This window comes from Dermochelys coriacea, chromosome 14 (genome assembly GCF_009764565.3).
Source record: "Dermochelys coriacea isolate rDerCor1 chromosome 14, rDerCor1.pri.v4, whole genome shotgun sequence".
Lineage (NCBI taxonomy): Eukaryota > Metazoa > Chordata > Testudines > Dermochelyidae > Dermochelys > Dermochelys coriacea.
Window position 1 is genome coordinate 3191445 of NC_050081.1, and position 13725 is coordinate 3205169.

The following is a 13725-nucleotide window of genomic DNA, read 5'->3' on the forward strand; positions in this document are numbered from 1 at the left end:
GCAGGGCTTAGACCCCTTGCCATGCATTGCGTTTGGGCCCCCACAACTCCAAAAGCACGTGGGTGTCTCGCCGTCTGCGTCTGGCTGGCTGCGTCCGTGTTCGTGCATGTCTGTCAGTGTGAGTGTCTGTGTTCATATGTGCATGTTTCTGTGTCGATAAGTACATGTGTCAGTGTCTGTCTCTGTGTGCGCACGTCTGTCTGACCCAGCCGTTCACAGCTGTCCCGGGACACGGGGTTTCCAGTTCTCGGGCAGGGTACTCAAGGGGGCTGGGCTCTGCACAAGATTCGGGGCCTGCACTGGCCCCCATGTGAGGACACAGCACAGAAGCCTGGCCGGACTGGGGGTGGGGTGAGGAGAGACAGGGGGTGACAGCAGGAGATTAGGCATCTGGAACTGAGGAATGTACAGACTTCTGTTGACTGAAATGAGGGCCAGTAAAACTTCTAACAGCAGCTGATGAAAGAGGGACAGCTGCAGGGTTTTCCCAGCCCCACCCCGTGACACAGCCCCTGGAGATGGCAGGTGCAGCGCGGGATGAAGGTGGCATTGGAGCGGGCAGAAAGGTGCCCTTGACGAGGCAGTAGTGGATGTTATCGAGGGTCATTCTAGTCTGACTGGGGCCAAAGGGAAGAGCTGCCAGAGTCAGAGCGGGGCTAAGAGGTCTCAGGGTGGAGCAGAGCCCCCAGTTAGCTCCATGTGGAGCCTGGGTGATCCTGCCTTTGCTGTTTCCTGACTTCGCTGCTTTCTGGGCTCTGTGCTGCCCGGGTTTGGGTGCGGCCTGGGCCAGCCAGCTGCTGCCCTTGAGAGTGTAATGGGCGAGATCCATGGGGCTGTCACCACGTGGGGAAGAGGGGGTGCTCTTGGCCTAGCGGTGAGCGCTGCTGTGTGCCCAGAGTCTAACGAGAACTGCCCAGCTGCTTTGGCGGATCAGAAAGCTTAGCAAGGGTGGAGTTGCCCCATGCCAGGGCCAGCCACAGGGCTGGGTGATGCTGAGTGCTGAGGGCTATGGCAGGGCTTGAGTAGTGCCAAGCGTCTGTGCGGGCACAGGTTCTGGTGCATGGAGAAATACCAGGTGCCCCGTGCTGGTCCCTTGGCCTTGGAGAGCATGGGGGACACACAGCACAATCCCCGGTACTGAGGCACCGTCCAGCTTGGAGGGGCAAGTGCATAGAAGCCAGCGAGCTGAGCACTCATGTGCATTCCAGCTCACTCCCCCTCTTGTGAGGGCTGCCAGGGCGCTGGGCAGACGTGCCAAAAGGGGATTGGACAGGCTAGCGCATGGGGGGGGGCATTGGGCTATTGCAGGTGCACTGACCAGATCTGCCCCCGCCACAAGACTGGCATCCGGGGGGATTGATTGAAACACAACGGGACTGTGTGCTCTCCGCTGGCTCTCTCCTGCCTTGCCCCCTGCGTCACCCCAGCACCTGCGCACGGGGTGGGGTTGCGCGCAGGGGGCCCAGGTGCGAATGGCGGGGAAGGGTGTCATGTCACCGGTGCGCAGCGAAAGGCCCCAGGGCGATCTCCCGCCGGCCGCAGCTGGGTGGGGTGGGGCTGTCTGACTGCTGGCTCTGTGGAGAGCAGGGACATGGCTCTGCGGGCCCGTTTCAGAGCCCTGACAGCAGCAACCCGCCCAGGGAGAGGGGCCAGGAGCCTGGATTGTCCCTGCAGGCTTTGGTGTTCCTGTGACCCGTTTGGGGGAGGTGCCCAGATGCTATGAGGATGGGCAGCAGGGCTAAGCCTTACGACAGAAGAATGCACTGGGGGTGATGATGGTACCATTTACCGAGGGCATCCCACTGGCCTGCGCGCGGCACCTGTGCTGTGCTCATGACCTGCCTGCCTGTCTGTGCCCCACCGTGGTGCCAGCTCACTCGCTCGCTCTGTCTCCCCAGCTCCGGGGTACCCCAGGTTCTCGGGGAGTCTGGCCTCCACCTTCCTTCCCATGAGCCATTTGGATCACCATGGAAACAGCAACGTCCTCTACGGCCAGCATCGGTTCTACGAAAGCCAGAAAGGCAGGTACCAGGAGGCGCTGGGGCAGGGCCCCCCAGCCTGGAGTCTGTGCCCCAGTGGCCGGGCTCCTGGGCCCCAAGGCAATGGGTGGGAAGGAGCTGCCGGGGTGCCTTGGGAGGGGACCAGCCGAGCCCAGGGGGGGAAGAGGCAGGAAGCCACCTAGAGTTCTTGGCACAAGCCTGTGCCCCGCGAGAGCTTCCTGCTGGGGATTTGGCCCACTGATGCCGGTGGAGCAGGGCTGGTTACCCTAGCTGATGGAGAGATACCCCCGGTCCCTGTCTGGAGAATCCTGTCCCGCCCCGTGGCAAAGGAAGGGCCAAGTCCCCCTCGCCCCCTGGCCATGGCAGGAGGGGGCAGCACACAGGCCCACACAAGGAGACGGCCTGGGCAGTGCGGGCTGGTTTGTGATGCCCAGGCCCAGCCCATAACCCTGCGCTGGGATGGAGGAGCGAGGGATTTGGGCAAGAGGCTGATTTTTTTCAGCCACTCGGACCAAAAAGTGGGGAACTTCTGGTGGGGGGTGTGGCAATTTGTGGAGGTGCTGGGCGGGGGGAGGCTGGGGACAGGAGGCTGTGGAATGGGGTGCTGCCTGGGTGGGCTCCAGCATCTCTGAGGCGACTGCCCTGGCGCTGAGACGTCAAGTGCCTCCTGTGGGCGAAGGGGGCTGCAGTGTAGCGCAGGGTCAGCGGGGCCTGGTGGTGGGTGAGCGCTGGGGAGAGAACCAGCGTCCAGCCCAGCTGGGGCCGTGTCCCAGGCCCCGTGGGGAAGCGGGCGCCCATCGGTGCAGAAGGCCCCGCAATCACTGGCTGCATTTGCCCCCCAGATAACTTCTACCTGCGGAACCTGCCAGCCCAGCCCACCCTGCTGTCAGCCAACCACAACTTCCCCAGCATTGCCCGGGCAGCCCCCGGCCACCCCATTGGGTCCTGCAGTCGTGACCGCGAGGCCAGCCATGGGCTGAAGAGCCACAAGGAATATGACCGCTACCTCCTGGCCAAGGAGAAGGCGGGCAAGGGGGAGGCCAAGGAGAGGCCGGCGGAGGAGGACGTGAAGGAGCGGCACAAGCTGGTGCTGCCCATGACGCCTGAGGGGCACTGCAAGGAGGGGGTCCACCAGAGGAGCTCATGCGAGAACCGGGCCAAGCACCTCAACTCCTGCCTCCTGAACTCCAAAATGCTCAATGGTGACGCCCACAAGGCCGTGCTGCCCAGCTGCACGGGCGGCGCCCTGCCCCGCCACGCCGGCACCACCATGGCCCAGAGCCGCTGCCCCAAGGACATGCTGAGGTCGGAGCGGGAGCTGGCTCCCCACGAGTCGCCCCAGCCCTACAGCGAGTGCCTGGAGCGGCGCCAGATGCTGCACCACTCGGTCTCCTACACCGTCCCATCCAGCCTGCCCGCCATCCCGCCCCCACTCAGCACCTCGGCTGCCACCTTCCCCTGCCTGCAGCTCCACTCCAGCCCCGACGGGCTGTGCCCTTTGCAGGACAAAGCCGGGCGCGAGTTGAAGCTCAGCGGGGCCACGTTCGTGCCATCGGTGGGACACTTAACCGACAAGAGCAGGTCTTTCCAGGTGGCGTCTGAGGCCTGCAGCCTGGAGCGCGGTGAGGCCAAGGAAAGGCACGAGATGGGCTCGGAGCACACGGGCGCCTACGGCAACTCCTTCCACCATCTCAAGGTTGAGGGCAAGGCGGAGCGGAGGCTGGAGTGGGCGCAGAGCTCCAACGCCCGGCTGAAAGGCCTGGAGTACCTGAACAGCGGCGGCTCCGAGACCCCCTTCCCCAGCCTGCCCCAGGCACCCAAGGGCAGCCTGGAGAAAGGCAGCTACTTCGAGATGGCGCCGTCTCAGGACTGCTCCCGCGCTAGCCACCAAGATGCCCTGTGCGTCAAACTCAGCCAGTCCTGCTGCACTTTAGACAAGGGCTCCAAGGAGTGCCAGGGCCAGAGCGCACAGAAGGTGGCACGGATACGCCACCAGCAGCACGTGCCCCCTGAGCTGGAGCTGGCGGGGAGCGGCTCCGAGGCCAGGAGGAAGTCGATGAGCTACAACGGAGCCCCCCTGCCCCCCTGGGGCATGCAGGGGCAGGGCGCGCCCATGCCCATGGGCGAGGAGAGGAAGAGCTCCTATCTCGACCCCTTCAGCACCAGTTTGCAGCAGGCTGCGCTGATGACTCAGGGCTCGGTGCTGAGCCAGGACATGCAGAGCCCCCCTGACGAGGTGTCGGCCATGAAGAACCTGCTGAAATACAGCAACCAAGCACTTATCGTGGGGCAGAAGGCTCCCTTTGTGGGGCTGGGCACCCTCAAGGGCAGCTGCGCCCAGCAGGACGGGAAATTCCCGGTGGGGAAAGGGCAGCAGGAGCTGGAACGGCCGGACTGTGCCCGCAGCAGAGACCACGAGCTGGCCCACGGGGAGGGCGAGGTGCGGCAGCCGCCCGTGGGCATCGCTGTGGCGGTGGCGCGACAGAAGGACACACTGAGCCGGCCGGAGCCCTCGTACGGTGCCAACTCCAGTCGGCAGGGCCGGACGACCATGGGCCTGAAAGGTAACGGGGCCAGGCCAGCCACACGCTGCCCCAGGGATGGGCAGCCCCATGCCTGGGAGGAGCAGCAACGGTGGGGGGTGTCCGCAGGGCTGGCGGTGGGGGGAGGGCGCTTCCCAGAAACCACGAGCATTCGGTTCTTATTGCCAGCCGGCACTGCCCCGAGTTCATGGCCCCCCGTGCCTCGGCCCAGAGCCCCGCTGGGAGGGGCATGGCCGGCCCCGGGGGAAAGCACTGACAGGCCAGGGAACCCCACACTCACGCCTGCTGCCGCCTAGGGGCTGCACAGTCCCCTGGGCCCCACCCATCAGCCCCTCTCTCTGTGTTTTCCTCCCCTGAAGCCCAGTGTCACCCTCGGCTGAAAGCCCCCCCCCGGACTATTCCATCCTGAGCCCTCCCCACCAGTGCTGTACCAGTCAGTGCATGCCCCTCAGACCCGGCCCACAGCCCCTGCTACCCCAGCCCTGCCGGTGCCCCCCAGTCCCAACCCACAGCCCCTGCCCCCACAGCCTTGCCCCCCACACCCTTTCCACTGCCCCTCAGCCCCAACCCACAGCCCCTGCTAGCTCAGCCCTGCCCCACACAGCCTTGCTGGTGCCCCTCAGTCCTGACCTTCAGCCCCTGCCCCCACAGCCCTGCCTCACACACCCCTTCCAGTGCCCCTCAGTCCGGACCCACAGCCCCTGCCCCCCACAGCCCTGCCCCACACCCCCCATCAGTGCCCCTCAGTCCCAACCCACAGCCCCCCCATCCCATCCCTGCCCCCCACACCCCTTCTAGTGCCCCTCAGTCCCAACCCACAGCCCTTGCTAGCCCAGCCCTGCCCCACACAGCCCTGCCGGTGCCCCTCACTCCCATCCTTCAGCCCCACCCTCAGGTTCCCAGCCCTGTGCAGTGTCCTGTCGAGAGCGCACGTCAGCCCAAGCCGGGGGGTGAGATGGGCACAGGCAGGGGCAGGCTGAGACCCCGTCGTGTGTATCCCGATGAACACGGGAGCCCAGGGCGAGAGGCGGGTGCCTGGCCTGCATCCTGTGGGTGGGCCGCGGGTGTGTGTGAGGGATTCTGTCCCTCACGTCTCTCTCTCTCTCATCTCCTTCCCACGGGGCGTCCTGTAGCCGGCTCAGCACGACCCATGCACGTCATCGACCTGGAGGCGGAGGAGGAGCGGAGCCGCCTGTGTGAGGAGCGGCTGGGGATCACGGGCCGAGAGCTTCTTCTCCAGTAAGGAGCCAGCGCGCCCTGGCACACGCCGGCAGGAAAGTCAGGCTGGCTGGCCTCCCCCACCCCCTCCGGGGCTGCCCGGATCCCACGTCCCCGGTATTTCTCTGCCCTGGGTCTTAAACGGGCCGTGGGTGGCCCCCAAGGCCTCTGGGTCCTGGCTGGAGCAGGGCCAGTAACTTGGGGCTTTGGGCAGTGGGTGGGTGCTGGAGGGGGGCTAGGCTGCGCCAAAGTCTCTAGCTTCATTCTATAAATCATGGGCCCAATCTGGAATGTGCAGCATGCTGGCAGCTCTTGCTGCGGCCCAAGGGTGCTCAGCCCCCAGGATTGGGCCCGTTTGCAGCTGCAAGGAACAAGGGGAGGAGGCAGCAATCTCGGAGCGGGACGCAAACCCTGTCACTCCCAGATCCTGCAGCTCCAGGGCTGGGCAGCGCAGGCCGGGGTGCAGGGCACCAGGACACCTGGGTTCTGCTCCCACCTCTGCCATGGGTGTGGCCTTGGGTGGGGGTCTGTCTGCCCCAGCCATTTCCCACCTGTAGAGCGGGGGTGGGGCGGACCCTCCCTGGGAACTGCTTTGCCCCTGTTACGTGCGTGGAGCCCAGCGCTTGTCTCTGGCTCAGGGCCCAGCATGGGACTCACATGGCAGCTGGCCCAGGGCAGGCGTCTTGGGCTGGTCCCATCCTGGCTAACGAGGCAGAGGGAGCCCAGAGCCAGCTGGACAAATGACCGCCATGGTGCATGCCTGGAACCATGCTTGGGGGCAGCCAGGTGCCCGCATTATCACCAGGCATCTCGTCTCTGTTTCCAGTGATCGGGGCAGCTGTGGGCATAGGTGGGGAGCAATGGGCGTGGTCAGTACAGATGGCTCCAGGGAGACCTGTGGCCCCTCTCACCCTGTTCTGTGTCTCCCCTTCGCTTTGCAGGGAGAACAAGGACCTCGTGGACTTTGCCAGGATCCACCCATCCAGCGGCTGCCCCGGCGATCTCACCCCCCACCTCATGATTGCAGGCGGCTCCTCCCTCCAGGCCGGCCAGTTGGGTGGGGACCCTGCAGCCCACGCACACCCGGCCCACACGCACTGGCTGCCCCGGACACGCAGCCCCTCCATCTGGATGGGGGGACACTCATATGGTCAGTGCAGGGCGTGGCTAGCTGGCCGCTGCTGGGGAGAAGGGGCCCCTGGCTTCGCTCCAGGTCTTTGGACCCATCTGGGCCCTGGCATCACGGGAGCTTGGCATGCTGCCAGCCACACACCTCTGTTGGCACCTCTCAATCCCCTGCTGCACCCACCCTGGCCTCCTGTTCGCAGGCACTCTGGATCGGAGCCAGGGCTCGCTGGGGTTAGAGTCCTCCAGACTCTTCCGGCTCCTGCTCTAACTCAGCTCCCAGCTGCCACACGGAGCCTGGCACGTGGCCCGGGGGCTCGCTGCCCAGCCTGGGTCTGTCATTGACAAGTCCCTGAGTCTGGCCATGGTGCCAGCCCGCTAGAGTGGGTTGCTGGGAAGGTGCCTCTGGCTACACCAGCCCCCATGACCCTTGTGTGTTTGTTCCCTCCACAGGCATCAGCCACCCGGCCTTGCATCAGAACCTGCCGCCCGGCTTCCCTGCTTCCATGCCCAGCACCATGCAGTCCGTGTTCCCCCTTCCCCAGGACCCCCCAGCGCAGCTGGTCATCCTGCCCACAGAACCGTCAGCCCATGGCGCCCCGCACACGCTGGGTAAGGGCAGCCGCCGGGGAGACACTGCCCCCTGCGGAGCGTGGGCCCAGCGCCCGGCTCCCTGGCTGGCTTTGTCCCTCTCGCCCGGATTCCCTCGGCAAAGGGCTTGTCGGAGAGGGGGGCATGGCTGGGCTGAGGCTCTGTCTAACCCCCTGCTCTCTCTCGGCAGCTGATGTTATGGACCAGGCCTCGCTGTGGCCACCCATGTACCCGGGCCGGGGCCCCAGCTCCCACCTGCAGCATGCGGGCCAGCTCCCCGTCTACTCGCGCTCGCAGTTCCTCCGGCAGCAGGAGCTCTACGCCCTGCAGCAGCAGCGGGCGGCCCAGGCTCTGGAGCTGCAGAGGCAGTCGCAGATCCAGGTCGGGGGCAGGGGGCCAGCGGGAAAGGGTGGGGGGGTGTTTGGAGGAGGGAGGTGCAGGTACACAGCTCCTTCCAGCCCCTGGCAGCCTCACGCCTGGGGAGCCAGCACTGGGCAAACCGGGCTGGGACCATCTGGTCTCTCTGGGGTGGGTGTTGGGCTAGGGCGTGAGTCCAGTTTGTCTGGAGCATAGGGCTGGGTCCTGGGGCTGACCTGTCTGGGGTGTGGGGCTGGGAGTAGGTCCTGGGGCTGACCTGTCTGGGGTGTGGGGCTGGGACTAGGTCCTGGGGCTGACCTGTCTGGGGTTGGACCATGGGGCTCACCTGTCCGGGGTATGGGGCTGGGCTGTGGGGCTGACCTGTCTGTGTCCTTGCCCCACAGCGGAAGGCAGAGGAGCAGCCTGGCGAGCTGGAGGAGCCAGGCCACGAGAAGCCCCTCAAGCCGTCCCACAAACCAGTTGCCTTAACGCCCCCCACCAAGGGCCTCTCCTCGGCGGCCCCCTGTCCTGCCAAGCTCTCACCCTGCTGCCACTCGCCCGCCCTGCGGCACCCATCAAAATGCCCCTCGGCGCATCCTGCCGCCCCCTGCACTTTACCTGTCTGCCCGGCGCCCAGCTCGGCCATTGCCCCGCGCTCCCCGCCCGCCAGCCCCAGCCCCTTACCCAGCAACAAGGGCAACGAAGCAGAAGACAAGCGGGTGGAGGGGCAGCCGCCCAGGAGCTACTCCAAGTCGCTGGAGCCAGGTGGGGAGCGTGCTGGGACTGGGGTTGGATGGGAGCCATAGGAGTGCCGGGGCCTGAGCCCTGAGGCAGACAATGGGGCCAACCCCATTCATGTGCCTGAGGGCAGTCCTGTGGGGTGTGGAGCTGGGGTCTCTGGCCCTGGGGCGGGGGGAGGCCATGCTGAGGGCTTGCCCCAGCTCTGGCCAGAAGGATCCAGCCTTGTCAGGACAGCAGCTGGGCATCGTGGTGATGAGGCCAGTGGGATGGGGGGAGCTCAGGGCTACCGGGGGCAGGATGAGGTGCCTGGGTGGCCCTGGTTCTCCATGCTGGGATGGGGGGGTGGGGGGCGTTTGGTGGTCAGTCCTGTTTGTGGGAGAGAAGCCTAAGGGGACGTGTGGGGCGTCAGCGAGGCCAGAGCCTCCCCATCCGGTGCAGCCCGCCATGGGGTGGCCCAGTGCCCGGGCAGGCAGAGGGGCTGGAGTTGATTGGCGCCCACTAGGGATCTGGCCCCAGGAATCCACCAGGCGCTTGCGGGCCATGTGTGTGTCCCACTGTCCGAGCTCCCTCCCTGTGCCCGCCGAGCTGCCCGCTGGCCCTGCCAGCCCTCAGACAAGGGCATTTAACTTAGCTGGCATCACCGCCAGCATTTACATTGGAACCGTGTGTTGGACGTAGCATCTGGTCCCATGGTTGTCGTGGGGATGCCCGCCAGCAGGGTTAATGGGGCTCGGTGCCTGTGCTGCAGCCAGCTCCCCTTCCCAGCACTGGCTAAGGCCTGCCTGCCGGGCCGGAGGATTGGGGTGGGGAGCTCCGGCGGGGAGCAGGCTGGGCAGGGGGTGGCCTGGCCCCCCTGAGGGGCTACCTGGGATCAGAGGGGCCTATCGAGTCATCCCACGCACCCCCTTTGTCCTAGCTTGGGAGGCACAGAGCTGGCAAACGCGTGGGCCAGTTAGACACGTCCCCAGGGCCCCTGGTGGCTCGGGGCTGGTGATCCCAGGCGGGCAGACACCAGGCACCTCTGACCAGCTGGCAGGCCAATGGGGCTGATGGGAGAGGGCAGGGGGAATATCCAGGCAAGGGCCTCAAGGGTGGGAGACCCCCAGATACTGAGTAGGGTAGCGGGGGTCAGAGCCCTGTCCTGGAAAGCGTCGGGACTGGGGTTGTGGCTGGCCCCTGGCACTGTGGGGTGCGCGGTCCCCTCCCCTGCCCTCACTAACTGTGCTGCCTTGCCCCGCAGACCTGCCGCCTGGATACAGCTACCCCACCGTCAGCATGGGCTACTCCTCGCCGCTGGCCGTGCACGCCGCCGAGCCAGCCGACCCCGACACGATGCAAAGCGTCTCCCCGGCGGCCGAGCCCGAGCAGTCCCGGACGTTCCCTCCCACGGAGGAGCCGTGCCGTGCCAGCGCCGCGGCCGTGCTAGAGGAGGCCGGGCGGGCGGTGCAGGGTGCCACGGCCGAGCCCAAAGCCCAAGCTGCCATGAGCCAGCATCTCCATCACCACCTCCTCCTCCTCCCCCCGGGGCAGGCCTCCGGGGAGCTGGTGGGGGCAGCGTCAGGGCGAGGCCCGGTGGCGGAGCTGGAAGAGATGTCCTACGGCCCAATGCTGGGGGGGCCCAGCTTGGCCTCAGCTCAGGGAGCTCCGGAGGAGAGCGGGGTCCTGGAGGAGCAGCCGGGGGCAGCGCAGCTCACGGGGGCACCTGCAGGCCCCACCCTGAAGGCCTCGGAGGATGCAGCCGGGGAGGAGCACGCAGCGGGGCGGGAGGCCGGCTGCGAAGAGGAGCAGGAAGGCGACTCCCTGAGCCTCCTGCGGGCGGGCAGCGGCCTCCAGGGCTCTCTGAGCGGGCTAGACGCACTGATCATCGCGGGCATCGACCTGGGAGACCTCCCGGCCCTGAGCCCACCCAGCCCGGCCCCCCTAGCAGCTCCCCCCTCACCCTGTCCATGCAGCTCAGGGATCACCCTGCTCAGCGAACTGGCCGACCTGGAGCTCCAGCGGCAGAGATGTGATGCGGCGGTGGGAGGTAAGGAGCTGCCACCCTCCTCCCGGACCTCACACAGGGCCCCTCCCTGGGCTGGGAGTCCCCCTATTGCAGCCCCTCTGCTCTCTAACACCTCCACCCCACAGCGTGGGGGTGGCATCGGGCCAGGTGCAATGTAGGGTTGGTATGGGATGGGATGGTGCAGTGTGGTGTTGGTACTGGGCCAGGCAGCTGCAGTGCAGGATTGGCATCAGGACGGGTGCAGTGTGGGGTTGGCATTGGTGGGGTGGCTGCATAGGATGTCAGGGCGGCCACCACGGGGCAGTGGCCCAGTGCAGACAGGCACCATCCTGGCTCTGAAAAGGTGTTAGGGGCTAGTCCCTGGGGGCTGGCTGAGCCGATCCAGCGCCCTGGCTCACTAGAGGCAATGGAGACCTCCGGGTACCAGCACTGCCAGCTCTGCTGCCTAGCACAAAGCGCCAGCACCCTTGGGGCTCTTAGGATGTTCATTTCCCCACAGGCCTGGGTTATGGGGTGCAGAGAACCTGGGGGGCATGGGGCTGGGATACTGGAATTACTGCCTTCAGCTGGGGAGACCCTCTTCCCCCAGCCTGCCTGACCCCTTGCCCCGTGCTCGTGTGCCTGCCCCTCAAGGCAGAGATGGGGCTGGAGAGAGAGGGGACTGAGCCAGCTTTGCTTTCTGCTGCCAGAGGGAGGCTCCAGAGCTTAGTGTCCCCCAGGTTCCTCCCCAGTCCACATAACTCCCTCCCAGTCCTTTGCCTTGGTCTCCTCCCTCTGCTGGGGATACCCTGGGGTTCTCGGGGCGCTCAGATAGGGAGCAGGGAAAGCACACCTCCCCCTGCCGGGCCAGACCCAGCCACACCGGGGGTGGGGTGTTAGAGCAGCACGTGGGCCTCGCTGCTGGAGGGGGTACATACGGGGGAAGGATAACACCCAGAGCCCGGGGGGCAGCCCCTAGATAGAGGTGAGGAGCCAGGTCCCAGCATGGCCCTGCTCTGTCTTGGTAGTGCCCCCTACCTGGCCTGGTCCTCAAGCCCTTGTCCAACTGGTTGCCCTCTGCCACTCTCTGGGCCTGTTTCCCCCTGATATGGGCTGCTCCCCAGCGAACCTTGGCCGAGCGGCTCCGTGTCCCACACAGGCAGGACACGGCTGGGTCCCTGGCATGCCCCTCGGGGCGTGCAGTGGAGCAGGTGGGTGGCTGCCCTGCCAGATGCCAGGGTGCTCTGCGCGTAGGAAAACCCCCCGCTGAGAGGGGCCTGCCTGGCCCGGGTGAGCTGCAGGCTGTGTTTAGAGAGCGGCAAATGCGCAGGTTGCTCGCCAGTCACCCAGCGCACTGGGGATGTCCCCTGGGGGCAGGAGTTGGGAAGGTGGTGGGGTGCCAGTCTTCGGTCCAGCGTCCCTTCTCCCCTGACATCTGGGATTTCTGGGCTCCCTGTTCAGCCTGGCCCCTCGCTGCCAGGCCAGGGGGTGTTCCTGAGCCAGGGCTCTGGGAGGAGGAGGATCCGAGAAGGGGCACCAGGCTCTGAGCAGAGGGAGGAACCCCCTGGGCATGGCCCCAGTTACATGAAAAAAAGGAAAGGGAGCAGATGGCCCCCCAAAGCCCTTCCCACATCTGAGCCCCAAGAAACAGACTTAGGGGAGCATCCTGTCCTAGGGATGGGACTTTCCCCACTCTAGGGCTGGGGATCCTTTTGGGGACCTGGGTGTCCTGGCAGGAACAAGGAAACGCAAAACCCCACTGCAGCAAGAGCCGGGGCAGGGAATGGGCCCTGGAAGGGGAATGGGGCATCGGAGGGCAGGGAATGGGGCATCAGAAGGCAGGGAAGGGGCATCGGAGGGCAGGGAATGGGGCATCAGAAGGCAGGGAAGGGGTATCGGAGGGCAGGGAATGGGCACCCAGCGCACGGGGGCTTGGCCACGGGGCACACCGCTTAGGGTGCAAGGAGCTTGCCAGGACTTTGTCTCTGGGATCGAGTTGTTTATTTCCTTAAATTCTAGAGGCAGAAAATCCCCCAACTCCTGCACCATGCAGAACCAAAACAACCCAGCATCACCCCCCACTTCCTCTGCCCCCTGCCCAGCTGTGTCTGGCTTGGCCCTGGTAGATACAGGTTTCCTGGAGAGCACAGGTGGACCAGGCCTGGGTCACCAGATCCCCACCCCAGGGCTTTGGCTGCTGCTAGCAGCTGAGGTTACTGGGGGCTGCACACCCACAGACATGGCCCCCCAGCCAGCCTGGCCCGGCCCAGTCATCCCGCTCACACGGCTCCTCGCCACGCCATGAGCCCTCCTAGCCCGCCATCACTGCAGGGCTATAAATAACCTTCTGCTGTGCACTGACGGTTCTCCTGCCCCCCGCCGTCGTTCGGCCAAGCAAAGTCTGTTCCTTTCATCTCTGCTCAGACGGTTACTGTTCCCAGAACCCGCCCGCCCTGTGCCCGCAACGGAACGGAAACCGCACGCAGGCATTCCCCCCCGCTCCCACTGCCACGCCATGCACACGCGCCCACCCGCCTGCACGTGTCTGCGCCCTCCCCAACAAGGCCACACTGCCACACGTACAGGCGTACTCAGCGTGCCAGGCCAGCAAACCCCTGCACACGTGTGCACGGGCCCTCGGCAGGAGTGTACCCGCAGTACATGCCTTTCACACAGGTGTTGCCAAAGCCAGCGTCACTTGCCCAGCCGTGCATGGAGCACACAGCTTTACCCATGCTGCCCGCCATGTGTGCACTCGTCTCTCGTACACAGCACATGCCAATCACACGCACACACGTGCGCAGCCATCCTCACTGAGCCTGGCAGCTGAGCCCAGTCGATGGGCCAGATCCTGGTGCTGAACCCCCCCTGCCTCCAGCATCATGCAGTCTCGGAGCCTTGTCATTCCAGTGATCCATCACAGACCAGCATGGGGAGAAGCTGTGTTGCCTCGGGTCCTGGGGATCCTGTCCTCTCCCCCGACCCAGCTGCACCCATGGGACCCTGCCCCCTCCCCACCCAGCCACACCCATGGGACCCTGATCCCGCACTCCCCGCAAGCTGCACCTGCGGGACCCTGCCCCCTGGAGCCTGTCCTGGGATGAGGCCTGGCTGGCTGCCCCCCACATCCAAGCTCTCCCCCCATTCTGCCTCCTCCTCTCCCTCC

The 13725-nt window shown here is 65.9% G+C and overlaps 1 protein-coding gene across 7 annotated transcripts in view; it reads left to right on the plus strand.

The window, feature by feature from the left end:
• BAHCC1 (BAH domain and coiled-coil containing 1) overlaps nt 1-13725 on the plus strand; it is an 89813-nt gene that overhangs the window by 56614 nt on the left and 19474 nt on the right. For all 7 annotated transcript variants that reach the window (XM_038372080.2, XM_043496438.1, XM_043496437.1 and 4 more), the window contains 8 exons: nt 1899-2021; nt 2843-4564; nt 5677-5782; nt 6703-6911; nt 7340-7498; nt 7668-7858; nt 8239-8599; nt 9816-10601. In XM_038372080.2, coding sequence (XP_038228008.1) covers nt 1899-2021; nt 2843-4564; nt 5677-5782; nt 6703-6911; nt 7340-7498; nt 7668-7858; nt 8239-8599; nt 9816-10601 — 3657 coding nt within the window. The remainder of the gene's footprint in view (nt 1-1898; nt 2022-2842; nt 4565-5676; nt 5783-6702; nt 6912-7339; nt 7499-7667; nt 7859-8238; nt 8600-9815; nt 10602-13725) is intronic.